This window comes from Magallana gigas, chromosome 5 (assembly GCF_963853765.1).
Source record: "Magallana gigas chromosome 5, xbMagGiga1.1, whole genome shotgun sequence".
Lineage (NCBI taxonomy): Eukaryota > Metazoa > Mollusca > Bivalvia > Ostreida > Ostreidae > Magallana > Magallana gigas.
The window spans coordinates 18,285,053-18,312,421 of NC_088857.1; the positions used below are offsets into that span (position 1 = coordinate 18,285,053).

Below are 27,369 nucleotides of genomic sequence, written 5' to 3' on the forward strand. Positions count from 1 at the left end.
ATGTGATGCTATCGCATTGTGATGAGTGCCAGGGACTTCCTATCTCTTCTACATAATGCTTTATTTACGCTTCATTTTGATACTAGGTGATATAAGTTGCTCCTCTTATTTTTAACAGCTTTTTTGAAAATCAGTTTTTGTATCGTTTTGAAGATTTTTTTTCAAGCACTTAATTAAAAACAACTGTTTTCTTGTAATTGAAATTATTAGTGGCAGATAAGGACTTAAAGATAAAAATATGTCTTTTATTTTAGTTTTAAGAAAAATTCTAAAAAGAAAAATTTATGGTGGAGGTATGCATGCAACTAAATTTGTAAAAATTGATGAAATTAATTTGCACGTGTTCCACCTTGTTTAACTTTATCATGATGCAGAGGTCCCTATTGGGATATTGTTTTGTCTTATAAAATTGCAACATCACTTTTCTTGAACACAATTTAAGTATTCAAGGTTAATTCTCTCACTTTCAAGTACATGAGCATGTGTTTTTCAAGTTGTAGCAACATTATTTTTGTTGTTGTAATTTTATTACACCATTTTGGTCTTATAAAAAGGAAAAGGTATTATTCTAGCAAGGCTTTGAATTCTAAGAAATATTTTAAATTAAAGGTTTTGGAATGATCTGCGTTGGTATCATATACAAAGACTTATGAATTATTCTTTTGTGAGTGGTTTTTAATCAAAATTTGATTTTGATTTGTTGCAGTAAGCAAACTGAGGTTGTGTTGGACATGACTCGATATATCACAAACCAAGTGCTAGAACAGAGAGGCATGATTGGTGCACGCATTCCTAACCTTCATACGCTGTCCAAAAACAGCGATGCAGGTAGATTCATTTCACTGATTGTTAGGATTATTTTTAACTGAAAACACATCACATTTTTCAATCAAATTACAATATCAAGTGATCTTACTATGCTTATATATAATTGATGTTAAAAATATTGAAGAAAAAAAAACAATTTCACAAAAAACACCATGCGTAAATAAAACATAAGGTATACATGATGGTTCTGTAAGACTTATACATAATGATTCTGTGACAGACTCTGGAATTGATGCTAGTCAAGACAATGGTTCCACTATGGAGGGAAGGTTGAGTGCTATGGAAGACCAACTCCTAGCCCAGGAGGACTCGGGAGATGACTTCGGACGCAAAACGGACAGGAAGAGGAAGCCCGACTCCAAGAGTCACGCCAACCTCAGTCGGAGGGAGGTGGACAGTCTGATAGACAACGAGTCGTTGAAGACGATGGATGGATGCCTGAAAATACTCTCTGACCTCAATGTTCGCGAGGCCCTCCTGGAATCTGAGTAAGAATCAAACATTTCTACATGCCATTGTTGATGTAATGAAAAAAAGATACTGTATGAGCAGAAATATTCGTTGAGGATTTATTTTCGTTTGAAGTATAAATCAAGGAAATTAAATCCATGATGAATTTTTAACCCAAGTAGAAATGAATACTAAGAGATTACGATATGATGAAATTAAATGCCAACAAAATCTTATTTTGTTTAAAAACAACAAAATTTTGACTGAACAAAAATATGTACTTCTACAGTAGGTAGACGCAAAGGATATTTTAGGTTGAAAGAAATGGGTGTCTGTACTTGGAAATCAATGTATGATTATATCTTTGTAGTTCGAGTGACAGTGATAGTGAATCAGAACCTGAGATGAAAGCAATGGAACCCAAACCAAAGAAGAAGAAACGCAGGTCGAAAAAGCAGCGAGACAAGGAACACCAGGAGAGGAAGGGCGGGTCGGGAGGGACCGAGAAGAAATCGGACGAACGCTCCAAGTCCCTGACGGTAAGTGCTCTGGTCATCCACCATGTCTTGTCGCTAGGGTAATTAGCAGTGTCTCGGTAGACATCTTGTACCATCTAAAAATGGTCTTTTATTCAAGAAAGGGTGTTGGGTCTTCTCTCTTTATCTTTAGACAAGGACAGAAACTTTTTCAAACCTTACTTTTGTTATGAAGTTAGTTGTACATGTTTTTATAGAAAATTTGGATGTTGTGTTTGTACCGGTACTTGCATTAAACTGAATTTATATTAGCTGCAATATTTTTTTTCTATTTTTCTTCGTATAGCATTGTTTCCAATGTAGTAGAAATTTACATGGGGTAAGTGGGATGGTATTTGTCAAAAGTATATATCTCCATTTATCTTTAACTCAGCCTGATCACAAGGTGGCCTTTAGATCATTTGGTTTGGGTACAAGGGTTGCACTTAATTATCCTACTTGTAGATCACTTACATTAGGTCTTTGCCAGCTCTTATCCATGACACACCGACCTTCTTACAAACATCATTCCAAATGTACTTTGTGTCCATATTTTGATGTTTTTGGTGTATTGTGTAACTTACGATGTGTATATATATATGTACTGTATGTATAGTTACCCAAAGAGAGATACCACAGGGACAAAGATTCCACCACCCATTTAAACCTTATGACCGGCCAGGTAGTCCAGTGATAATCAAACTCATTGCATGTAATAAAACCCCACGAAAAGGACACTGGTTTTATTGTAACAGATGTAATCAGAATGTAATGAAAGAATACTACAATACTCAATTGGCACAGCGTAATTTCAAACATGTACCATTTTTTCTAACGTGACATTCTCTAACAATTTTATCACTGCATTGTCATGCACATTGCATAATGCATTTTGCTGATGCACCAACACTTGCATTTATTAATTAATTTTTCAGTATCTTTTTTTTTGTGGAATTTCTTTAAAATCTTTTGATCTTTGATATCATAGGGAGAGAATACACTCGGCTGTTGACTACGGTATATTTATGACTGTAATGTATATGATATAGCCATATGAATGATATACAAAATGACATATAACCTAAATTATCAGTATATTCTTTGCTGGGGGGATTTTTTTTGGTCATAAAACATGGTGACTGGTATTGTTGCATGCATTTTCTGAAAGACAGATTTCAGTTCGAATATTTTTGTTTATCTTCTTTTTTTAATTTGTTGTATATTATAATATGTTGCTCATTTTATATACTGATATATATTTCCCATTCCTATTTGAGAAATCCAATATCTATACACTTGTATTCTTTTCCTATCTTAACCCCTGTTGTATGACATATAATGTTTGATATGAATGTAACCATTTTGTTATCTAATTTGCATGTTGTTGACTGATTGGTCTACTGTAAACTATGACCTTCTTTCTGATTGGCTCTCTAACAGGCCTTGCCTTCTATTTCTTGTTCTGATGCTCAACATGATGCCCTTGGTAACCCTGGCAACCTTAATAAAAAGGTGAGTTTAGATGTTCCACTGACCTGTCCTCCATATTAACCCTCGAGATGAACTATTTCTGATCAATAACTCTCTTCGCTCTCAAACGATCAAATGCGACATATTGGTTGTTTCATGTTAGCTTTATGCTTACTTATATATGGCTCTTAACAAAATTACCTTTTATATGGTAGCTTTTTATTGCTAACATTTGCTTATTGTATAACCGCGTATTGTAGTGTTTTTGCATGTGCATGAAATTTAGTTTTTGGAGATTTTACAGTGGAAACAATACCAGTCGGGCACAATTGCCTCACAGAAGAAAGTTGTCAGAAACACACCACAAATATCCCCAGCAAAACAAACGCACAAATTATCAACTCTCATGCAACAAGCTCAGAACGAGGACTTCATCAATAGAGGAACCATGCAATTAGCCAGTTCACAGATAGAATTTAATGAAGATGATGTTTACAATAGAAGGGTAGCTGTGTCTAACCCCAGCAGAAGTGGATCCAGGAAGTCACTTCTGTTGAAAATGCAAGAAGATTTTCCAGAACCCAAAAATAATGCAAAGCGACTCGAGAAAGAGCTAGATGATATTCTGACAAAGACTTCTTTTGAATTCAGTGGTTTAGACAGAGACAGTTCAACATTTGATTTTCGTAGAAAAGAGCTTGGTTATTCCAATTACAAGGGTAAATTTGAAAAAACATTCTTTGTCAAGAGTCCAATTCAAGACTATGAAAGTATTGTTGTACCAATCTGTAGACCTGCTATATTTGATTCGAGCAATGTGGTTGCCCATAGCAGCAGTAAGTTCCCTAGTGGTAGGACTGTGGATACCAAGTCTAAGGCAGGAACTGTGAGGACAAAAATGGAATGGTCGTCAAAGACCTCAAAACAGACCGAGGACATCAGCAAGAGGACCAGGACCTCATGGATTGATAGACTAACACAGCTGAAGCAAGATACATCAATCAAACATGCCTCCTCACACAGTAAAGATGTGATGCTAGTGGAGAGAGAAAAGGGGTTGTTGAAATCTTTTGTGAATAATGAGGAGATAACTCTAGTTAAGCAACGAAACAAAAAAAGGTTATCTGCCCTTCAGCTCTGCAGTAAATCAAGGACAAGTCTAAAATTCTGATAAACTTGCATTTCTTCTGATCTTCACATGTCCTCTCCTGCTAAAAGTTTGCATGTATCGGGTATCCCTCCAAATTAAATGTATATGTAATTCTTTTTTTTTTCATTTAATCTGCTTTTAAAATGCTTCACATTTTCTCAAAGTGTTTTGAGGTTTTATTTTCATCAATGGCTGTGTTCAATTCATTATAATACAGAAGTCTCACCTGATTCATTGATTGCATGGACAGCTCCTGGTCAGTTGTTTGTAAGTGCTAAATGGGTGTGTGTTTTACATAGGATTTTTTGTTTGTTTTGTGTTTCTTCTCCAAGAAAGGATTGACATTTATGCAAACTCAGAAAGTGCAACCATGTACATGTTGTTGTTATTATACATCAAATACATATATTTTGATTGCATTGTTCATCAACAATTTTTTTGTGAAATTGTGCTTTTTCTTTTATACTTGTATATAAGGTGCATAAATGTCGCTTTAGTACAGCACTTAATTTGTGTAGATTTTAATTGGTTTTTCTTTCTCTATCTCTTTTCTGATTTTTTATTTTATTTTATTGCGCTTTCTATGCTGATTCCAATGCTCAATACTAGTCATTCAAGTTGCTATAGTTGTTAATTATCACTAGTAGGCCAAAAGCATAAAATATACTGCTATTGCAGCATGCAGCATACTTCCATTTTAAAGGCAATGCTTTTTGTATTAAACACCAAAAAAAAGACTGTTAAACTAAACATTTCTAAATGATTTTACTATAGAAGTTATGTTTGTATAACTACAATTAGTTTTATTTGGTTTTATTTTTTTTTACACTAAATAATTTGTTCTAGAATTATATTACTATATTTTTAAAGATTTTTATTCAATTTTGAACATATTGGGGAATGATTCAAAATTTTCTCATAAGTTACATTTTAATGTACCATTAAAAGTCAGTTCAACTATTATAAATGATGAGAATTTCACCCCTACCAACACCCCCCCCCCCCCTTTCCCCCCCCAAAAAAAAATAAATTATGTAACTTTTGCTTTAATTGAGAGTTTTGTAGATTGTGTGTTTTACATGTATTGAAATTTTAGTATGCCCCCATTCAAAAAAATTCTAAAGAAAAATACAATGAATCATTAACCCAGGAACATTTTGGGGTTTTTTCTGTTTGTGGAAGGAGGAGAACTTTTACCCTATATCTATGAGTATCTTATAATCTTGACTGTTTAACATGCATCACAGAATTGAGCACTGCACTTTATGTGATATGGTTCATTAATAACCAGGTTTTTTTGGTTTTATTTTTAACTCTTCAGGCTTTCCAAGGTTCATTTGTCTTGCACAGATCCAAGGTTTGTGAGACGACAATATATAATAATTAAAATAACCTGCTTGATGTTGTTGTGTTGTTTGTGCAGGCCAAGACTGAACGCAGATTATGCTTTAGAGTTTGTTGTTCTTAAAAAAAAAAATCATAATGACCCTGCTTTAATCCTTTTATGGTTAAAAAGAGTAAGTAAATAACCAACCATCGCCAGTTTTCCATGCAAACTTGACGTATGTACTCATGAGCATGTCTCTGCATAAAATGTAATTAATTAATAAGATGGAGCTTTAATTTATCACTTTGATGAAAAATAAAATGTGAGAAGAAATATATGCATCTCATATTGATAGCTTAAAACTTACTCTTGAAGAATTTCTATAACAAAGCATGTCAATGAATGTGTTTTTCTGTTATGAGTCAATTAATAAAGAGATGTAAAGATCTTATGGAATTTGAAAATGATTGCAGAAGAAAATAATTGCAAGAGAGTGACTGAAAGTAGAAGCCTTTAGTTTCTGTTTGGTTGAAATGATGATTTTCAGTTTGACCTGTGTTTTTGAATTGAGTTAAAATTTGGGTTCAAAGTTTACATGTAGGTGTAGTAAGTAGATGAGATTGAGACATTTAAATGAATTTTGATATTTTTTTCAAAAAACAAATTTTGTTTGTAGAGATTAAATTAGATGAAGTACCATACATTTTGAGAGTGTAATTAGTACTACACTTAATGCTAGTCAAATAAAGATATATCAAAATCTAACATTAAAATGAGCTCTCATGTCAATTTCAGAAGTATAAACACTCGTTCTTGAGGAAATTGTGAACCTTAATTTATAAATCTTGAATTGGTTATAAACTAATGTGAAATGGATGCAGTATGAGACTAAGTGTTACATGATTTGTCTTGATGCTTTGCAGACAACCTCTAATCTGGAAAAATACAAGAAACAGACTCTGGACAGTCGATTTGTCAGCAAGTATGAAGGAAGGCGAAACGGGGGCATTCCATGCTTCTCAGAGGAGCGAAGCATAGAGAGGGCAGCAAAGGTATGGGTATATTGTATCTAGTACTGGGGTGTGCAAAAGTTTGGGACCAAAGTCAGTATATCAATTCATTTATCTTCTCTATTTCACTTTCATTGTATAGATAAAATCAACCATCTAGAAATAGAATTTCTATATTTTTACCTTGACATAATAATCCATTATTTCATAATATCAATGGCCAAGGGGGGAATATTTATGACCGAGATAAAGTCAAATTGTTTTGTTATACTTTCATGTTAAATACTGAAATCTGATTGGTTAAGACGCAGTTAATAATATTTACTATTACCCTCAGCGTTAGCAACGCACTTGGCAACGGGTAACATTAAAAAATGTTACATGCGCGAAAGTTATGCGCGTACGGTTCGCTGTAGAATTCACGTAATTCCTATATAAAAGCAGTAAAATTTTCTTAAAATTTTTTAAAAAGACATTCAGTATAACAAAATAAATAGTGCCTGTTTGGGAGGATAACAGTTGAAATTGACACCCCTCGAAAACCATTGTCAACCTCCGCTTCGCGTCGGTTGACAATGGTTTTCTCGGGGTGTCAATTTCAACTGTTACCCTCCCAAACAGGCACTATTTATATAAGATAGATGTCCCAGTGACCTGCTTAGGTTTATTTTAGTGGGTATATTGGTTTATGATTTGATTTCTATATCAATGCTGTTGATTTAGAAATTTAAAAGTAAAAAATTGACATTTTCCTGATGAATTTATTAAATAAAGTTTAAAATGACAGAGTATGATCGTCATAAGAAAAGAAAATAGGTATCCTGTACTATATATGTTTCATCATATTTAAATGTTGCAAAAAAAATCTATTAAGCAGATTTTAAGATTACTTAATAACTTCTTTTACCATTGATATACTTACTATTTGTTCTTTTACTGGACCATTTGAGTCTAAAAACAGATTTCATTGATACTGTTGTAGAGAATGGCAGAGATGAAAAAAAGGACTGATGATGAAAAGCAGAGAGACATGGCCTTCTTTGTAAGTGATTCTTTATGATCCGAGGGAAGGTAACCGCAAATGATTGAAATGAAACGTCAGTTGAAAGACAAAACTCAATCACTTCAATCTGACTTTAATCAGGCATTTTGTACACAGTTTGAATGAGTTGTATGTGTTGCAACACTGAATTGGGTGTAATTCGTATTGCACTCAGGATTGCATATTTTGATATTTTTTTAATTATTAAGAATATTTTCAAGTGTGGTATGAAAACTCAAAGATTTTGAAAAATTTTGTGTCAGACATTTTTGCTTAATCTTCAGTCAAATTATCAGCAAATGATGGAGTACTTGAATCGATCGGGAGCATCTCCCTCTCTCGACGCAAATAGTCAACCTTCTAGTCGAGTATGTAAGAGTGTGGCTAAAACACACTGGTGACAATTCTAAACCTTCATCATGTTCTATAGAAATATCCAATATTTGTTATCAAGTATTCATTTTGAAATTTATTTCTTGTTGTTCAGATATTGATTCTATTAAGACTTGCTGACTTCAATCTTTTGTTAAAATCAGGCAAACGAAAGCAATTTTGTAAACTTAGAAGAAAAAAATTTAACTTTTTCATGTTTCTTGAATATTGTTTAGACTGGGTTTACATTTTGCAACAAGCTACTCTGAAGAATTTTCACCGTTGGGCGGTGGAGGAGATGTATAAACTTGTATATATGTGGCTGACTATTGGTTATTTAAGTTTACTAATATCAGTAATTTGACAAAATGCTTTGTTGTATTGTAAGACACTTGAAAAATAGGAACCCTTTTGATGTGGGAAGAAGGGAGGGCATTTGAATCATACATGTACTATTATTTTGAACCCATGGAAAATATTTTCATTAATTAATATAGGTTTACTTTTATGTTTTTTGTATAAATCATTCCTTACACTTGTATGTAACAAAACTTCAGAATAAAATTTTCTGGAACCAACTGGATAAACTGGTGATAATTTGCACTCATATTTGAAACTTAGAGTATTTTATGTACAAAACAGCAGACAGTAGATTACAGTGTGATATATGACAGAAAGTTTGATATGTGTGCCCTGTTTTGTCATTTCCTGCTGCCTGACGTTGTATAGTGTGACGAAGGAGACCCGCTTTGTCCATGTAGTCGACCAATAATGTCAATGCAGATACGTCCTTCTTTAACGCATGATGAATTGCAACATCGTCTACAGGTAGCGCTCCGAGAGGGTACCCCTAATATAGCCCAGACTCTGGTAGGCTTGAATGTGCGGACCAGCTACACACACGCAGGTAGGTTCAGCGGTTGGTTCCTGCCATTTTGGTGGTCGCCATGGAGATGCTGCAGATGTATCACTTTCTTCTGATTTGTTGGAGCCTCCAGAGCTTTGGGTCCTTCACCAGCCATCTTTTTTATATCCTTTATGTAACAGCGCACTGCACTCTAGATTGCTGTCAGAAATGCACACACCATCATGCATGATCTTTGAAAAAGAGCAAACTAATTTGCATGTATTTTAGTTTTTTTAAAACCATTGGGTGTGAATTATTTTGGTTTTTGGTGTGTTTATTTCCCAGACAGTATTCTAAGTCTCCACTAGTGGGGGGGAATTTCCTGAACTTTTCCTCGAGTGCTCACTATTTGTCTCACTCTCTCTCTCCTCTAGTGCTCCGACACAGAAATGCCTGAAGCCACACTTGCACGTTTCCCGCGGAGAATCGTAACTCTTCAACAAGACCGGCCCATGTCTCCCCACTCCCTACGACGCCACATTCCCATCTCCCTTGTGGAAGGTGTCCCAACCATAGCTGAAACTCTGGCCAGAATCCGGCCACGAGACCATTTTATGTCTCAATGTGAGATATATCAGAAAACTTAGTGTTTGGCATTGGCAGTTTGAAGTTGATTTTTGTCTTGGCTAGATGTCTCGTTCAAAATTTACTTGTCGAATTCGTTCCATGTTAGCTAAGGGTGAAAGGCTTTGGCATTGCATATAATACATGTACTGCATGGCTTCTTCTCTAGATGCTAGGACAGCTAGTAGTTATTTAGTGTATAATTCATTTAAAAGATAGCTATGGTTAATGAAAAGCTTTTTGAACTTGAAAAAAAAATTGATATTTGAATTTACAAGAAAGATAAATATTGAAAACTTTTTATAAGAACAAGAACTATGAAGAGATTTGGTTCTCAAACATTTAACATTTTAATTGTGAATTGATTTGTGTGTGGTCCCCGAGTGTTTAACCCCCGTCCTAACCATTGTGTGGCTTACTCCTGACAGGGACCAGAGAGTGGATCTGTAACACAACTTTTGATATCTCCTCTACCTCTAACAGTTAAGTCTCATCTGTAACACTACTTTTGATCTATCCTGTACCTCTAATAGTTCTATAATCCTGATGCATCCTGCTAACCTCCTAAGAGTGTTGAAGTATTGCTAATCTTTCACACCTCTCAAGTACCTGCTTTTATGTACCAGTACACAAACACTTATCAGAAAATTATATTTATTCGAACATTGTAATCATTTTCACTGAGTAATCGTTTAAATATATATATGATTTTTTTTGAAAAACGACAAGTGTAATGGAAATTAAGTCAGAACGGTTTTTAGTAAGTAAATTCGACAACAACTGAAAATCCAATTTGACATGTGCTTAAATGTATGAAGAGATACAAACAGAGCGACGACTGTTTGTAACAATTTTCTTGGTTTTTTAGCCGAGTCCTTCCGAGATATGACCCCTAATTGCCTTCCAGCCACGATGCCTGCAGTTCGGGACATTAGGTGTGTATTAAATGGAGATATCCTGTTTGGGTGATCCAGAATTCTAGATTTGTTAAAACACTCTTAATATTTATATATCTTCTTTTCTCCCTTTAAGTGTGCATATGTCTTTTGTTAAGTAGAATGTTTGCCCTGACACTCATTATACTTGATTCAAGTTGTATAGATTAATTTGGTTGTTTGAAAATCGTTTTAAAATTATGTGACGGGAAAAACAGTTGTTTTCCGTTTCATATCATTGTAGTATAGAGTCACAGTGGGGAAATTTTACATCCTACATTTTACAAAAAAGAAAGTAGCTGGGGCACTTGTTAATAAATCATGAGTTATATGTTAATTTATGGGACACTTTTTATAGTTACAGCATAAATTGCTTGAAAATGTCCAAATTAGTCTAAGATATTTTTCTATCAATTTACTCTGACATAGTTTTCTTTCAATTCAATTCGTGGCAAGAACAAAATCTGGTTAATTTAAAAAGTGATTTTAGCTTTTTATCTTGGATATAGACAAAATGACAAAATTAGCTATTGATTGAAAAGCTACCTCTTTGTATTTGGGAGGTTGGGGAGGGGGTATTTTCTATTGCTGAATCTTCAGTGTGTGTTTGTGTGTTTATATATACACTTATATATTTTTTAAGCATGCAAGCTTTCTATTGTTGTGTTTGGTTCATTTGTACTAATACTTGACCTGATTTGTTTTTTACTTTTGTCTTTATTTATGAGGGGATTCAAAGTCTTTCGACCAAACATCCTTTGTCTTTTAAGAGGCAAAGTTTAACATTAACGTCATCCATGTTCAAGGATTTGACACTCAAAATTTCCATTAAAAAATTTATTGTCATATCCTCCTTAAAAAAGAATATTTTTATAAAAACATCGTGACTTTGAAGAACCTTGTACTTTATATCGAATTTAGACATGAATTAGTGGCAAATATTATTTGATTTTTCCATATCAGACACGCATGCTTGTCTTTTTTTGTTTATTATACTAACTGCTGTTTCTGTAGCTCTGAGGAAGCGAGTGATAGTGATGTTCCTTCCTCCTCTACCATCACGCTCGCCGCCCGCTCTAACCCCTATAACCAGCATATAGAAGCCAGTAGCAATCTGCATCTCGCTGGCATTGCTGCGCAAAAACGACATATGAGGTAAATGGTCACTGGTTCATCATCACCAGGCACATGATAGATATAGTTGTAATACACAAAGTCACTCCAAAGGCAATTGACTCATCAAGTTTTAGGTGGACTAATATAACACTTGTATTTTGTCTTAGTCTGCATCAGTACTAAGAGAAATGTTCGTTTCGTGATTAAAAAGATGACAATTTCTGAGTTAGAGATCCTATATGTAACACTCTGTCTTTGGTACAAAGAAGAAAAATATGAGAAATGTAGAGCCTGCAAAATTAGTAGATCTTGGTTCAACTTTATTTACATATACCATTAACATTTCTCCCACTAATCTCCAGATTATTCTTTCAGCCATCATGTGTAGATTTTATCGTTGTTACTGTTAACATCAACACCACTTGATGTTGAATGTGTCTGTGTTTTCCATATTTTATGTTGTTCGCGATAACTGTTGTAAATTCTATTTTTAAAACCTAGCATTGCTAATCAGATTGAGAAAACACCTTATCTGAATATCCTCAATATGAATTGTACCACAGCATTACTGGGCAACTTTTCTATGCAATGAAACAAAATTTAATGACATTTGAAAAATAATTAAATTTTCATTTATTTTTTGTTTTATTCTAATCGGATCAAAACTCTAAAAGTCAGTGCGGATATCACTGTTAAATGCAGTGCGACCTTTGACCTGTTATTTCTGCTTGTTTTTCCAGGAGTGGTTCCGTCCTGAAGACCATCACACGGCATATTCCGTCCAGCTCTTCCACTCCTTCCCCCTTCTTGCCTCATAGCATCACCCCCATCTCCGCGGAAATGGAGACCACGAAAATTGAAAAGCGTTCCCGCATTAGCCGCACCCCAGGTCCACTGGTAAGATCATTCCACCAATTAGTGATCAGATAACATGCCCATTCCACCAATCAGAAATCAGATAACATCTATATTTAAAGGCTAGAATTTGATTTAGCAAGTTTGAAAATTACTGTTAGCTAACATATGCACATAGATTGTTAACATAATTTATTTGGAAAGTAATTTGTAGTGGTTAATGTATCTTTGAGTTTTTTATGAGAATGGTTTTTTGATTTTTAGATTTTTCTCTATTTTTTATTGGCTATCATATGAGAGTTTTTTATTAGTTTTGATTATTATTGAATTAGTATGCGTGATTTTAAATTTTCTAGACTATTTATGGGGAAGAAACTATGCCTAAGGTATCATGTAAGATTTCTTGATCCTCTGTAATTCAAAAGTCTGGTTTGATTTGTTTTTCCCCTCAAATATTTTGATCAATGGCTTTATTATTAACTATTAAAATATTGAAATGCAAAATCCTGATTTGCTATTGATTTTCCCAAAACATTTCATTGCTTTATTAATTATTGATAAATTTTTCATTATGAAATTGTGTCCATTTCAGGTTTTAATGTGATATGTGCATGTATTTTATATTTTGTCTGCCGTGTGTTTTTAACACTTTGATTTTTTTATCCCAATTAAATTACGGGGTTCTGATTTGGGTATAAAATATTTATTAAACTGAATTCAGTTTTGTTTTCGTAATGATTTTTTAAAATTTTCAACCTAATGTTTGATTTCCATAAAATGTCTTTCTAATATTAGAGTGGAGTGACCCAGGAAGCAATTAACAGAGTTTTGGGTACGAACGCGCGAGGCAGTCCACGTATGGGCACTATGGATCTGACTAAGATCTCTCCCTCGGTGCTCCATAGGGAGTATCTCAATGTCATGCTTGAACGCCTGAAAAAACGCTCACCAACACCAGTTTGAGTGCCAAAGGTTTTAGACTTTTCCTAAGGTGTTGGTGTGGAAACTCCTCGATCCTTCAATTTATTTTTTTATTGTTCTCTGTAGTTAGATAGTCATAGTTTTACATAGAATCCTAGAGATTTTTTAATAAATTTTTTTTCTCTCACTTGATCTGTACGAGCTTCCACCTAAGAGAGACTGCCAGGCATATTTAAAAGTGGTAGATAGGACAGTGTCTAGTATTTAGGCCACCTACGAGACTGGTTGTGGTTAAACGCTGCACCGACCTAGTCTCTGTACTTTTGTTGTCACTGTAGTGTTCTAGACTAGATCCATTTTTTTTATGTTGTTCACAGTCTTTTGTTAGACAGATTTCTCGACACTTTACCCCCCTGGTAGATTGAATGCCAATTTCAACTTTTACAGTTTTGTCACTTAGTCCTTTTTCTTGCACACAAATGCATCATCATTTTGGTTGAAGAAATATCCACAAAGTCATACTTAGGACTAGCTGTTTGAACCAAATACCACATAAATAAACATTGGTTTGTTCTCATGATATTTTTTGAAAATTTCCTTTTGTCTGATTTACTCAATTTTGATTATATATGTTATATTTCTTAACACAAAAGTTCTAATCAAGTTAAAAAAATCATCTGTGCATTTGATTTTAAAGAAATTCATTCTATAATAAGAGAAATTCTTAATTTGGCTTCTTTTTTTCAGGTAAGGGGATTCAAGGCCAAAGTCGATTCTTGACCCTTCTACTTGGTAGACAGCGTAAAAGACCGTCCGTCCCCAAATCCACTCAAGCTGTTCCCTAAATAAAGGGGGAACCTGTACTGTACTAGTCATTTGGTGATGACGTCACTAGTCATGTGACAACAATACGGAGATACCTCATGTTCATTGCCAAAGCCATGCATCGAGAAAAACGGTTCTGGTATGACATCATTGCATAAAACTTGCCATTCATTGGATAAGAATGGGAGAGGAACGCCTTGTGTTGATTTCAGCAAATATTTTTTATTTTTGAAATTCTTCAAAGAAAATAACACTAATAGGATGAAAGTGCTATAAAAGTTTGAATCAACAGAGCAGGCTTTAGCCAGTGGTCTTTCAGAGTTTGTTTAGAAATCTTTGATAAACACATGTCAGTGATGAATGATTTTACGTGAATGCAGTATATATTTAGGTCACTACAGCAATATCATAACACCTAAGTGTAATACATGTAGTTGTGTGACAAACACAAAATAAAGAACTTGTTGATCAGTCCAAGCCACAACAACCCATTCTATTCAACCGTGTTGACTTGTTTACAGAAAAATACACTGTTTGATTGTATATTCATCCTCAAAAGTTTAAAAAATAAACAGTACAGAGGTTTATAGATAACTGATGAATAAATGTACAAAAAAGTTTCTGTTTATAAAACGGAATATTGTATATGTTAAATGAATGAAATATTATGTGATATATTTATTATGATATGAATTATTTGTATTTGATAATTTTATCTAGTTTATTGAATATTAATAAAAATACAGAAATATTTTTAAAAATTGTCTGTCTTGATATAACACTCAAGGTTTATTTCATGCTTGGAATTTCTTATAATATCTTCCTGGTGTCTGCCATGTTTGATTTTGTTTTGGGGCGGTTTTTTATTTGCAAAGTACAAAATCAGAATAGGGATTTCCTTGGGTGTAGCCAGACGTGCGCAAGTGCTTTGTAAAGCTTTGCTCTTGAAGAATTATGAAGAATAAAAAAAACATTCTAGTATCCATTTTGGTGTAGCGTATCTACACTGAAAAGCAGCTGTTACATTGCCTCAGCATTTTTTAGAAAAGGTTTCTGTTGGACAAAAATATTTAAAAAAAAGAAATCCAAAATTAGTAATGTGTTGTATTCTTACGAATGCGATATAAATGTCGCTCTCGATTTACACACATGTAGAAATATGCTGTTCTCTTCATTTATACCGGACATTGATGATTTATTTAGTGTAAACACATACCGCTTCTTCTCTTTCTTCTCTACCGTAAAAGAACGCGGTGTAGTAAAATTAAGGGTTATGATTCAAATACAGTGACAATACTGGGTCGCAATGAAGGTAAATCTCATTTAACATAAAAACGAAAATTCGTTATTAATTGTAAAAAATAACAGTACAGTAATCTATAATTATAATTTACGATAAGTGTTGGTTGTTTTTGGTTGGGGGGGGGGGGGATTCGGTCAAATTAAGCTAACAAGCCGGGGTATTGAGGGGAGGGGGGGGGGGGCACCGTGAGACTCGCACATCCCCCTTCCCGACCTTCACCTGGTCAAGCAACTTATTTATTTCTCATGATGTAAAAGATCCCTCAAGTCTTGTTTCGAAGTTGATATCAATATTTTTTCCCCCAATGATGAAACAAAGGAAAACTGATGCGAATATTAATTTCCAATGCTGGTTTGTCAATTGTTTCACCGTCAAGTCAATTGTTTTTTTGTCAAGCATTGAGGGTAATGAGGGTCCCGTTCATGAGAAGTGGGGGGGGGGGGGTCATATACATGTAGAAACATTTGTAGTATATTGTATAAAGCAATAAAACATTATATTAATATTAGCTTACTTGATATGTAAATAATCGTTTCCTTCAAATTTGAAAATGAAGTATGGTTACACTATCTTTGATTTAAGGATTTTAAAACAACTGTATTGCTGCTCTTACTTGTACTAAAGATAAAAATTCAAGAGATTCTTAAAGGAAACCTGCTTTGAAATGTTTAATTTGATGCATTTTGGTCAATGTCTGTTGTACGATTTAAAACCATTATTTTTGTCGTTGTTAACAGTTACAATATGTCACTGTATTATCCCAACTAGATTTAAACAAAAAAAACGTGTAGTTGATGGTGGTGGAATTTTTTATTTATTTATATAATTATACACTTTATTTTCTAAACAAATGGATTTTTCTAATTTTTTCTGGGACACTTTTAAATGGAGCAAGAACAAAAATTCATGGCGATAAAATCTACACGAAAAAGATGATGGAAAGAAATCAAAATAATTTGGGTCAATGTTTACGCAGGTTATCATACTCATCACAGACGGGAAATTTTACTTTGAATGAATACGGAAATCATTATTTATTACAATATACATTCTGAATTTTATTACTCATTATTTTACGGAAAATAGGGAAAAAAAACAATTATCTTTTTATACAATATTGACGATACTACCAATGTGTGATCATTGAATCATCACGAATGTCCCAATTTTCCTTGATATCCTTTTAAGGGAATCCCTGATTTGTTTGACCTCTCTCGATCAGTTATTTTGATTCGATGTGTTATGCTTTTGATTAGTACTCTGGTTAATTTGGAGAGTTTTTTTTTTAAATTATCAAAGTGTATTTGAAATAGAATAGGATTATATCATTGCATGCTGTTGTTAGAGCTACGTGTATTTAATGCGATTTGAATCCATTTTTAGGTTTGATTTAACAACTATTTTAATATGCAAATAGATAAATATATATATATATAAGGATTGGACATCAGGCAGTGCCTATGTTAATCATCTCCCCCATCAATCCTCTCATAGTATACATTGCAAGAATATATAAAGTCTTTGCAAAGACTAATTTCCAGATTTATAATCAACTTCCTTGAAGACCCTGGTTATATTTTTGATATCGCTTTACAGATCATAAAACACTCATCATGGGCGAATTCAGCCAGAAACACACACACACAATCGAACCGATCCTAATATTTTTTAACAGTTTATAAAAATGTCTTTCAAATAATACATGTAAATGCATCATAGAATAAAAATATCATGAACATTATTTCAAGAAAAATTAGTAATGATTTTTTTGGGGGGAAAGCTACTTAGAAATGAACTGCAGCATGGGATTTGAATTCCTTCTACATGGACCCGTCAAACTTTAATGTATTTTCTATCAAGTCGTAGCCTGATTATATGCGGTATATGAATTATTTTGGTCCAGCGGCCGCCATGTCAATACCTTAATTCACGAACAATTACCATTTTAAACCATGATAAAATTCTTGGAAGGGTGTTTGCTCCCTTTCCAGTTCCCAATGTATTATAGTCTGTCCCAAGATATTTATGCAGCACATTTGGACGATTTTTATTAAAAATACACATACCTGTGAAAGAAGTGCAATTGAAATAGTTGAAAGGGATATTTTCCAAGATAATTTCATTGACACATTATCATCTTTCACTCGGAAAAATTCACAGGAACAAAAACAGATTCCTTACGGAGATTTATAATGGGGAATGTTTACATCTTTTCTCCATTCGGAATACATCGCGCAATTTTTCAACGTTATCATCCGGGCTTGCTGCAATACAAAATCTCCGTGGACATCACATTTTTTAGCATTGTATTGAAACCTGGTACGCTAACAGGGGCGTTTCGGCTGAGAAATCTTGGAAATTTTTCATACTTTTGAATGAACATCGTTTGAATCCTGAGGTATTTATAAATATCAAGCATTTAAGCCAAATGTGAATCCAGATATCTTGGGACAGAGTTTTTTTTATAAGTGGAAACCCCTTACTTGCCTACGATCCTTTACCCATTTCACCACACCTTTTTATTCCGTAACTGTGCATGCTCAAATAGATTAGTATTTCCACCCTGAAAGTTTAAAGCAATATGAGCTGCATTCATGTTTAATTTTTTTTTTAATAAAATGTCTTTTTCTCTACTTAAATGACAAAAATATCATGGTTTTTAAATTTCTGTTCGCCATATTTTTGTGGAAGAGGCCGTTAAGAAGCCTCAATTGGAACAAAATTGAATTATTGTCGTCCAGTACAAAAATTGATTCCTTAGAAGAGAAACATTTCCTTTGACAAAAATTGATGATTTTTTCAAATCTTATTTATCATAAACGTTTTAAGTTATATGCAGACTTATCATGCTAGCAGGTTTTTGCAGCAAGAGAAAATTCTAAAAAAAAAATACAGCTGGTATTGCTTTAAAGGTCTTTAATCAAAATATGGTAGAAAAGACGGATTTGTCTTGTTTTAAATTTTGAATTTACCGGGTGGCAGTAAATACAAAATCCACAGCTCGATAACTAGTGAAGATTTACAAGATCTAGTTGTCATGTTGTAAGTTTTGTATTTCCTGCCACCCGGTAAATACAAATTCCACAACCTGTCATGAAAATGTTATTTTTTGCTGTGTTACTATAGTTTATTATTCCGTTATAGATATTTCGATACTTGCCTAACACATGCTGCATGTACAGCCTGTGAACAAGGACTGCGATAAAGGCTGAAACATTGCCAAGTGGTGAAAAATCACTTAAGGATTTATCACTCAAATCATCTTGAAGAGGGTAGAAATGCAACAGCAGTGTGACATAATAATTGTGCGACGTGTACGTAGCCCCTAAACGTAACCAACATGCACAGAAATGACTATGGAGATTCAATGCATCTTGATAGCCAAAATGAGATTTTTTTTATTTTAAAATAACAAAATATGTAAAGTACACATGTATTAACTTCATGATAATAACAAAAAATATTCTAATAATTTGGTTTATGAAGGTTTACAACACGTAAATTTGTCAAACATTTCACGCATAGAACAACTGACAGCTTTCCTGAATCGCCTGTCAAAAATAGAGTAAATGATTGGATTAACAGCCGCACTGATGTAATAGGATCGTAGGAAGAAGCGGTAGGCCGTTCTCTCAGGATCTGACATGTTCTCAACGAAGTCCTTCTTCAGTTCTCTAATCAGAACCAGAGTCAGAACAGGCACGAAATTCAGAATGAACACAACCGATATAATGAACATGAGATAGGTCGTGTTTCGAGCCAGGCTCTTCCGGCACTTTGCCTGCTTGGCCACGATAGGAGCGTTCAGATTGACCGAGTCGTTCCGGCTTAAGGTAGATGCACTCGGTTTCATATCAACGGCATTGTTCCCCATTCCGGACGATAGAGTAAAACTGATTTTGCTTTTCAGTGGCGAGTTTTTAATGACAGAGGATTTCGTTTCTGTTGAGGCATTGGATTCGCCTTCTGACGACGAACACTCGCTTTGAAGTTTCTGCAGTCTCTCTCGCCTCGTTTTTCGACTTTTATTTCGCTGGTCCGTTGCATCCAATCCATTGGAGGAGCTAGCTCTTCGGGCTTCGTGTCGATGTGCAAAAAAACGAACACGTCTTCCTATCAGAATGTACAAAATTACAAGAGAAAAGACTCCAACCAGAAACACTAAGGTGTGCAATGCTTCGTACACCAGCGGAAGTGACGTGTTTTTGGACGAATCATCGATCGAACACTCGGTTGATGTGCCGTTTACAATGGGTGACAGCACCAGTTCTGTCGACTTTATTCCATACAGAGGAAGAGCTGGCCAAGATAACACAAGGCCCGCAACTACAGAAGAAACACACAAAATTTTTGAATGTTTGTCCGTGATTTGCCACTCAAGGGAGCGACAGATCTTTCTGTAACGGTCCATTGCAATTAGCACAAGCACGACAGCAGACGTAATGGTCGTGAAAATATTCGTAAACCGCGAGATTTTACAAACCCAGGGGGAATGGAACTGATACTGATCCATTGACGTCACCAGTTCCATAGGAATTCCAATGGCACACGTGAATAAATCAACAACTGCAAGGCAAATGATAAATGTGCGAGAGTTTGAAATTTTGTAGACTCTACCATAGATAAAACAGACTAAAATATTTCCTAAGAATCCCGTCACGGAGAGAACGATTAAAAACAAAGCCAAGGGGATCTGTCGAATTTTTTCTTCTTCATTCATCCGTGAGAGGAGGGAGTTGGCGAGGCTCTCCAAGTGGTGTCCGGGGTTTGACGGGACACTGGTGGAAGTAGCCAACTCCGGGGTTCCGACTGTTCCATTCATTGCATCCAGCATGTTAGAGGACAAATTTGAAAGTGTCATTTTGACACAGAAAAGCTCCCCTCACTTTGATTTAACTCACTTCCTATATGCTTTTAAAATAGACACAATTTGTTTTAAATTACTCCCACTTTACAGCGACGTCGGATCATTTACTGTTGAATTCGCCATGTCAAGGATGATATTTTAAGCTTGCGTCATCACGTAACCCCACGAAAAAAAGAATATTTCCCTGTTTCCAATTTTGTTTCTTTTAACGATTAAATCCAACTCGAGTTAAAAAGAAACAAAAACAGTACACACAGCATATGTCGAGCAAAAATCCACTTTTTTTTTCTAAAGACGTCGCGAATAGTCTGGGAAATCTACAAGAATCGTGGCGTGTAAAAGCGAGTTATGACAACAACAAATAGAACAATGCACTGTCATTAATGTCCAGTAGTATCTGCTTGTGTGAGGGACTGACACTTAACGGTCCCAAAGTATCGGCCTAGACAGCTCGCTCATTAAGCTCTGGCGTCCCCTTTGTTGTGTAGTTTTGTGTTATGATGGGCTAGCTGATTCACACATCGCTTATACCAGAGTTGGTGACTAATTGCCACCGTGTCCCTCTAAGTGGGGGATGAAAAAATGTTGCAGGTCTATAAATGATTTTTATTTTAGTTATCAATGCTGTAATACGTACATGTAACATGTGATGACAAGTATAGGGTTTTTTTCAAAGTTTCATATCAGGGATGGTTATTTGTTTTTTTCGGTACAATAATTGTACAGTAAAACATTTACATTTTAGAAAAATGACAAGAAAAGTGAGATCAAACAAAGACAGAAGTTTTCTGGGAGCGATTTTAGGGTAATTAATCACAGCATTAACGACATCTGACTGTTTACGGTCTAGATGTCTCTGTCAAGGAAACAAAAAAAATTAATTAATTCGTTCCGGATTGTGGTCAGGAACAGGGGTAGTTTAGGTTTGTTGTTATCGAGTCCAAGTGTACGTGTATACCTAAAACAATTGTCAATCCACGATAAATAAGACCTTATGATGATATACTGGAGTTCGAAGGTTACACCGCGCGCTTAAACCTTAGGCCAGGGGGTGGGAGGAAAAGTGAAGGCCGGTTGGATAGTTGTTCATTAACACTTTGTAAAGAATTTTTTTTTGATGTTTTCTATAATTTTTTTATTTTTTGAAAATACATAAAATCTGTTCCTTGCTGCGTAATGATCAAACTATAAAGAAAATTAAAGGACATCCAATTTTAATTTTTGGGATTTCCGAGGAGCGGAATGATATAATGTGATCCAATATATAAAGAACTCTCCCACCGTGAAGATCTTGGTGGAATAAAGTTATTATTCACAATGAAACCTTATGAAGTGTAGGCGGGCTTTGGTTGATTTGACAGTCACGCCTGATTTGTTGTGTGACGTCAGAGGCAAACGGCAATTGTTAACGTGTTGCTTTGGTAATTTTAAAAAATGGAACATCCTGAATGACCGCACCTGACGCCCTGTTACACGAATGTGTCGTAATCCAAATAGAAGGAACATAAGTAAATAGATAAATACTTACAAAGGGTTTGAAATTGGTAGAGGACTTTCGATTAAACTATTAATGACATTTAATTTGTCCACATTCAGTGTGTCTAGACCTTTATCCCGTCATTGAAATTATAAAGGGCTATCAATTACTAGTAAACTAAATGAAATCTAATTTTGTCCACATTCAGTGCGTCTAGTATTGTGCAGGAAACTTAAAATCCCGCATTTATCATGTCTTGTTCCGAAAAACAAATTTCATTTTGTGACAGTTGTAAATTGAATCCTTCGTGATGCAAGAGTTCCAATTTTTATTTAAGGGGACAGAATATGGTCAATATTAATCAACCATCAGATTGGTCTAAAATTTTAAGATATGATTTATTCTGCTGTCGAAAGTGCGACGGCCAAAGTGGCCCCATCGGAACACCATACTCATACGCTATCTATGTAACACAGGTGTATTTTGCTTTTGCAATAACAAGTGTTCTTGGGTCTAAATGAATACAACTAAAAGTCTTAGTCTTAACTTGAAAACCAAAACTTGTTGAGCAATATATAGAGTCCTTTTGATCCGCAAGTAAAAATGCTGATCTAAGTACATGTATCTTAACGCGATGATCAGTTTTAAATAACTGTGTATTTCATTTTAAGCCTTGGGTGGCTGTGTAAGCAGTGAAAAAATGATCATTAAACGTCATGAAGAACATGAAATTGTAAGCAATAAATATTTTTTTGCTATTCTTTATTTTAAATAAAGTAGGATCTATCAGGAAATAAAGACTGAAATATATCATAGATACACCACAGGAAGCTGATGTATAGATTACATAAAAACTGTTGTTAAATTGGTATGAATGAGAGATACATGTACTATATAAATAGTGCCTGTTTGGGAGGGTAACTGTTGAAATTGACACACCGAGACAACCATGGTCAACCGACGCGAAGCGAAGTCGACAATGGTTTTCGAGGGGTGTCAATTTCAACAGTTACCCTCCCAAACAGGCACTATTTATTTTATTATACTGAATGTCTTAATTTAAAAATTTTTTTTACTGCTTTTATATAGAAATGAAGTGAATTCTACGGAGAACCGTACCGCATAATTTACGCGCATGTAACAATTCGTTGTGTTACCCGTTGCCAATTGTTTTGCTAACGCTGAGGGTAATAGAACGGATTACCAACTGCGTCTAAACCAATCAGATTTCATTTTTTTACATGAAAGTATATTAATAGTAAATGTATCATCGGTTGGAGCAAATGTACAGTATATAAATCGACCATAACAGCTGCTATTATGTTGATATTCAGCGATTCCGCAGAATTGGCATGAATAAATAGAATTTTTTCCAATACCTTCACTATATGTATAATGTAAAGATATTTGAGAATTCGAAGTAAACTGTACCCCTGGGCCACACCCCCTACTCTGTGGATTGACTGTAAAGTTTCTTTTTTCACCTAGAACCACACAATACTAGTAGAACCTTGGACTTTTGGTAGGACGTAACAATCTATTTCTTGCATTTAAAAAAGTTGATAATGACGCTGCTTTCGAGTAAAATATACACAGATTGCGTAGTCTTAGCTCATAAACCAGACAAATCTTGTTGATTTCAAAGAGCCATGGCTTAGTGGCCTACATTAAAATAGACAGGCCTATATGGAACGCCTCAACTGCCTTATGTAGATAATATTCATAATATGATGATACTTCAACATTACATGCTGATACTTTAACATGACATGATGGTATTTTAACATTACGTGCTGATACTTCAACATTACATGCTGATATTTTAACATTACATGATGGTACTTTAACATTATATGCTGATACTTTAACATTACATGCTGATACTTCAACATTACATGCTGATACTTCATAATATGATGATACTTCACTATGCGGTGGTTCTAAAAATAGGGAAGTTTTAACATTGGGCTGTTTCTCTGTTTCAGAGATTGATCATATAGGACTAAGGTCCACTGAGACTAGTTTGGATCATGTCAAAAAGCTGGAACTACAAATAATAAAAAACAGGATGCTGCTTGAAAATATATGTTATTGAAAAACTGTAAGTTAGATACTCAAATTATGAAAACCACTGGCAAACAATTTGTGAGAAATTATAACAAGTTTTATTCCTTATTCCTTATGTAACTATTTGCTAGGTCTTTAAATTATGGCATGACTATACATGTATACATGTTAATAACATTGTATGAACACAAGATGTACATCTATTTAGCAGTTTATGTAAATGTTCAGCATGCATGCTGTCTTAAACTTGTTCTACTATGCCTTACTGTTTCCTTTCCCAATTGGATATTTTGGAAAACCTTATTGCTATGACATCAAAGCTAAATTTCACCAATACCAGTAGTATAGACTCTTCACTGAAAAATTTTGTCAATCATTTACACTGGAAAGGCTACTATATAGGGTTAAACTCGGTTAAAAACTAAGTACGGCTGTCATGGCCTGCAGTTTGAGAACAATGTTCACTGTTCTGAGATATGTTTACTCTTGCCCTTAACAGATTCAGGTTCAGTGATTAATCAATTAACACTTCCCATTTAAAAAAAGAAGTGACCAGACTTCTGTGTAACATAATTGCCAGTATTTGTATATCACAAAACACGCTCTCGTCGCATTGCAGGGGTATTCTATATAATGTCAAGATACACAAAAGGAGAGAGAGAGAGGAATGTCCCTGTGTTGCAGCTTTGAGGCGTAATTTCGCGCAGACAGGGGACATAAACTTAAGATTTATTTCTTTTACCACACATATAATATATGATCAATAAATCACTAGCAATTTAACTCTTTCCCTCGAAGCTGTTTTGAATGGGAATTCGATCTCCACCAATCTACGGACGATTGGTTCACTGAATGTGTTTAAATAATAATAAGTTTAAATTCCGGCGAATAAAAACAACCTTTGTGCGTGTACCTACATCTTTAAATGCTTTCAGATCTGTGTAACCATCCAGCAGGATTACATGTGAAGGAAACCCTTGACGAAAAACTGTTTACTGCCATCGGATCAGAGAACAAGGAAGACCGTATATATGTACTAGTGTGGGATTTAGGAGAATTTGGAAGCCATGAAGAGAGGGGCGAACTCGTGCCTACAGAAGACAGTGTTTGCCTTCCTCTTTGTGGGATATGTGTTGTTTGTGGTGGCTTTCTTCATTCCGCGGTGGTTTCAGTTCACACAGACGGGTACGGGGAAGCAGTACAACTATGGCATCTTCATGGCATGTATCCGAGATGATGATGGGAGCAGTCGGTGCCAATACACGCATTTCAAAAACGTCGAAGGTATAATCACAATTTCATGACTTGATACTCAATGGCAAATTATGTATTATTTTGGGATATGAGAAGAGCTACGTTTATGTTGGTCGAAAGAATATTTTTCACAATTGTCATTTTCATTTGAATTGACATGGGATTTCCAAAATGTGCCTGAAAAGCTAAGATGACATTATATGGAATAATCGACATCTGTTATAAAAAGATAGTTCTATTACATCGGAATATCATTACATCGTATATGATAGGATATATCTATTTTATCATCAATGTCATATATAGTAATTAGTTTATAGCGACTTTGAATTTAAAACAGGGAATTCTTTGGCAATTCATAGAACAATATTTATTTATATCCTTCTAGCGGGCACCATTCTTGCACTAAAAGTATTGGCCAGTTTTGGACTCGTTTCCTACACGGTTGCTATGGCAACTGGATTTTTGGCGCTCTGTTGGATCAAGGAGAAGAGACAACGTCTGTTCTATGTGTCGGTCGTCTGCTCCATTATAGCAGGTGGGTTCAAAATTTAAAAACACATCTTAAGACCAAAACCAGTGTGTTGTCATGTTGAACATTTTGAATTTGCTGGGTGGGTGCAAATACAAAATTTACAACATGACAACTACAGTATTATAAAACTCCTCTAGTTTAATTGATTGGTTTCATGTTGCTTAATGTCAAATCCATGACACCAGATGCGTGTTCAACAGAGTGTGTGCTCGCGAGAGCTCGCCAAAATTCCCTATGCCTGCAACACAAATTTTGGCGAGCGCCGATCGCGAGCACTTGCTGTGCTGAATACGCGTCTAGTACTTCGCAAATTTCAAGATGTTTAAAATCCTCTTTGATACTCACTGCATTACATTTTTATACGTTATCACAACACTGGAAAACCTTATATATTTGCAGCGATCTTTATCATTATATCAGTGGCTATACACAAATCTCATCGATCGTACGATAACGGAAGTGACGATGTGGCATTTTATATAGCAATAGTCAGCATATTTCCTTTGGTCTATGGGGCGTTCATGGGGTTCTTAGTGGCACGAACCATGACATTTGATGACGAGAAAGAAGACGAAGAAAAAATACACCAGGAGCAGCGACAAAGACGTCGGAAGAAACGAGACAGAGAACCTGTATTCATGTTCCCGCCGACCGGAACAATGATTCCCGAGATAAAAAAGAAACCCATTTCCGGCATCGTTGTTACGAGCGACGACTTTGAAAGGCCGGAAAGCGAAGACCCATTTTTCTTCAAACCTTTGACCGTAAAGAATGATAAATACGAAGCTAAACAGCAAGACAGAGAAGTCGAAGAACTTAGTGGTAAATTAGATCAATATGACATTGACCCAAATCTGGACGAAAACGAGGCTTCTATGGATAATGTTGATGTCTATAACCCAAGTACTGGACTGACGTCACCAAATCCTCCCCCAGCAGTGACACCCGTAGATGCCCATGAAGAAATTACGTCAGAACCTTGGAATGAGGACCAAGAACAGAAGAAAGAAAAACGCAAAAAGAAAGGACTCATAAACTTAACAACGATTAATGCTCCCTTAAAAATTGCCGATCTTATGAAGAAAACTCGAGCCTTAAACAAGACTAAGAAAGAGTCTAAAAAACAGAAAAAGAAAATGGAGGAAGGTCGGTCCAACTCGGCTTTCGAGATCGAGGAAATCGAAACGGGTAAAGTCGACGTTCACGGACAGACAAAAATACACGGCCATAGGGTTGAACAATTACCCGATGTTGAGAAGTGATAACTGTGGTGCACAAAACATTGTCGCTTCTATTTGGCCGTGCCCATGATTTGGTTATGAAATATAATGACAAATTGGCACGCAAATAGAAGTTATCTATATTGCATTGTTATGTTTTCAAAGAGTCTGGCGTACAAAGACGTTCGCTTTATATTATGCATGTATTGTGAACGAAACGAGAGAAATGTTCTGATTTTGGGGATGGTGGTTGAAATTTAATAGAGTGAAAACATGGAACAGGATATCCAAGTTTTATTTCCTTTATTCTTTGGTAATAAAAGCATTTAACAGTGAAAGGTAATTACTTTCGTAAAAAT

At 34.9% G+C, this 27,369-nt stretch overlaps 3 protein-coding genes across 41 annotated transcripts in view; 2 read left to right on the forward strand and 1 right to left on the reverse strand.

Moving 5' to 3' along the window:
* LOC105338947 (cytosolic carboxypeptidase 2) overlaps nt 1-15,040 on the forward strand; it is a 67,947-nt gene extending 52,907 nt beyond the window's left edge. For 8 of the 39 annotated variants that reach the window (XM_066086005.1, XM_066086004.1, XM_066086006.1 and 5 more), the window contains 17 exons: nt 255-293; nt 707-828; nt 1,049-1,316; nt 1,649-1,817; nt 2,101-2,133; nt 2,410-2,475; nt 3,234-3,305; nt 5,735-5,770; nt 6,664-6,792; nt 7,733-7,792; nt 9,446-9,635; nt 10,064-10,117; nt 10,504-10,570; nt 11,585-11,725; nt 12,427-12,583; nt 13,337-13,513; nt 14,210-15,040. In XM_066086005.1, coding sequence (XP_065942077.1) covers nt 255-293; nt 707-828; nt 1,049-1,316; nt 1,649-1,817; nt 2,101-2,133; nt 2,410-2,475; nt 3,234-3,305; nt 5,735-5,770; nt 6,664-6,792; nt 7,733-7,792; nt 9,446-9,635; nt 10,064-10,117; nt 10,504-10,570; nt 11,585-11,725; nt 12,427-12,583; nt 13,337-13,504 — 1,771 coding nt within the window. In that variant the 3' untranslated portion in view covers nt 13,505-13,513; nt 14,210-15,040. Of the gene's footprint in view, nt 1-254; nt 294-706; nt 829-1,048; nt 1,317-1,648; nt 1,818-2,100; nt 2,134-2,409; nt 2,476-3,233; nt 3,306-3,567; nt 5,314-5,734; nt 5,771-6,663; nt 6,793-7,732; nt 7,793-8,893; nt 9,072-9,445; nt 9,636-10,063; nt 10,118-10,503; nt 10,571-11,584; nt 11,726-12,426; nt 12,584-13,336; nt 13,514-14,209 lie in introns of those variants that run through there. The other 31 variants (XM_066086022.1, XM_066086011.1, XM_066086009.1 and 28 more) reach the window with 31 other exon arrangements.
* A 3,918-nt stretch (nt 15,041-18,958) lies between these two features.
* Nucleotides 18,959-20,998, reverse strand: LOC105338949 (alpha-2 adrenergic receptor). The gene has a single exon (XM_034444209.2). The coding sequence runs from the start codon at nt 20,449-20,451 to the stop codon at nt 19,069-19,071; it is 1,383 nt and encodes a 460-aa protein (XP_034300100.2). The 5' UTR covers nt 20,452-20,998; the 3' UTR covers nt 18,959-19,068.
* A 3,836-nt stretch (nt 20,999-24,834) lies between these two features.
* Nucleotides 24,835-27,369, forward strand: LOC105338950 (uncharacterized). The gene is made up of 3 exons (XM_011444292.4): nt 24,835-25,285; nt 25,644-25,793; nt 26,190-27,369. Exons 1-3 carry the CDS (start codon nt 25,069-25,071, stop codon nt 27,050-27,052), a joined length of 1,230 nt encoding a protein of 409 aa, XP_011442594.2. The 5' UTR covers nt 24,835-25,068; the 3' UTR covers nt 27,053-27,369.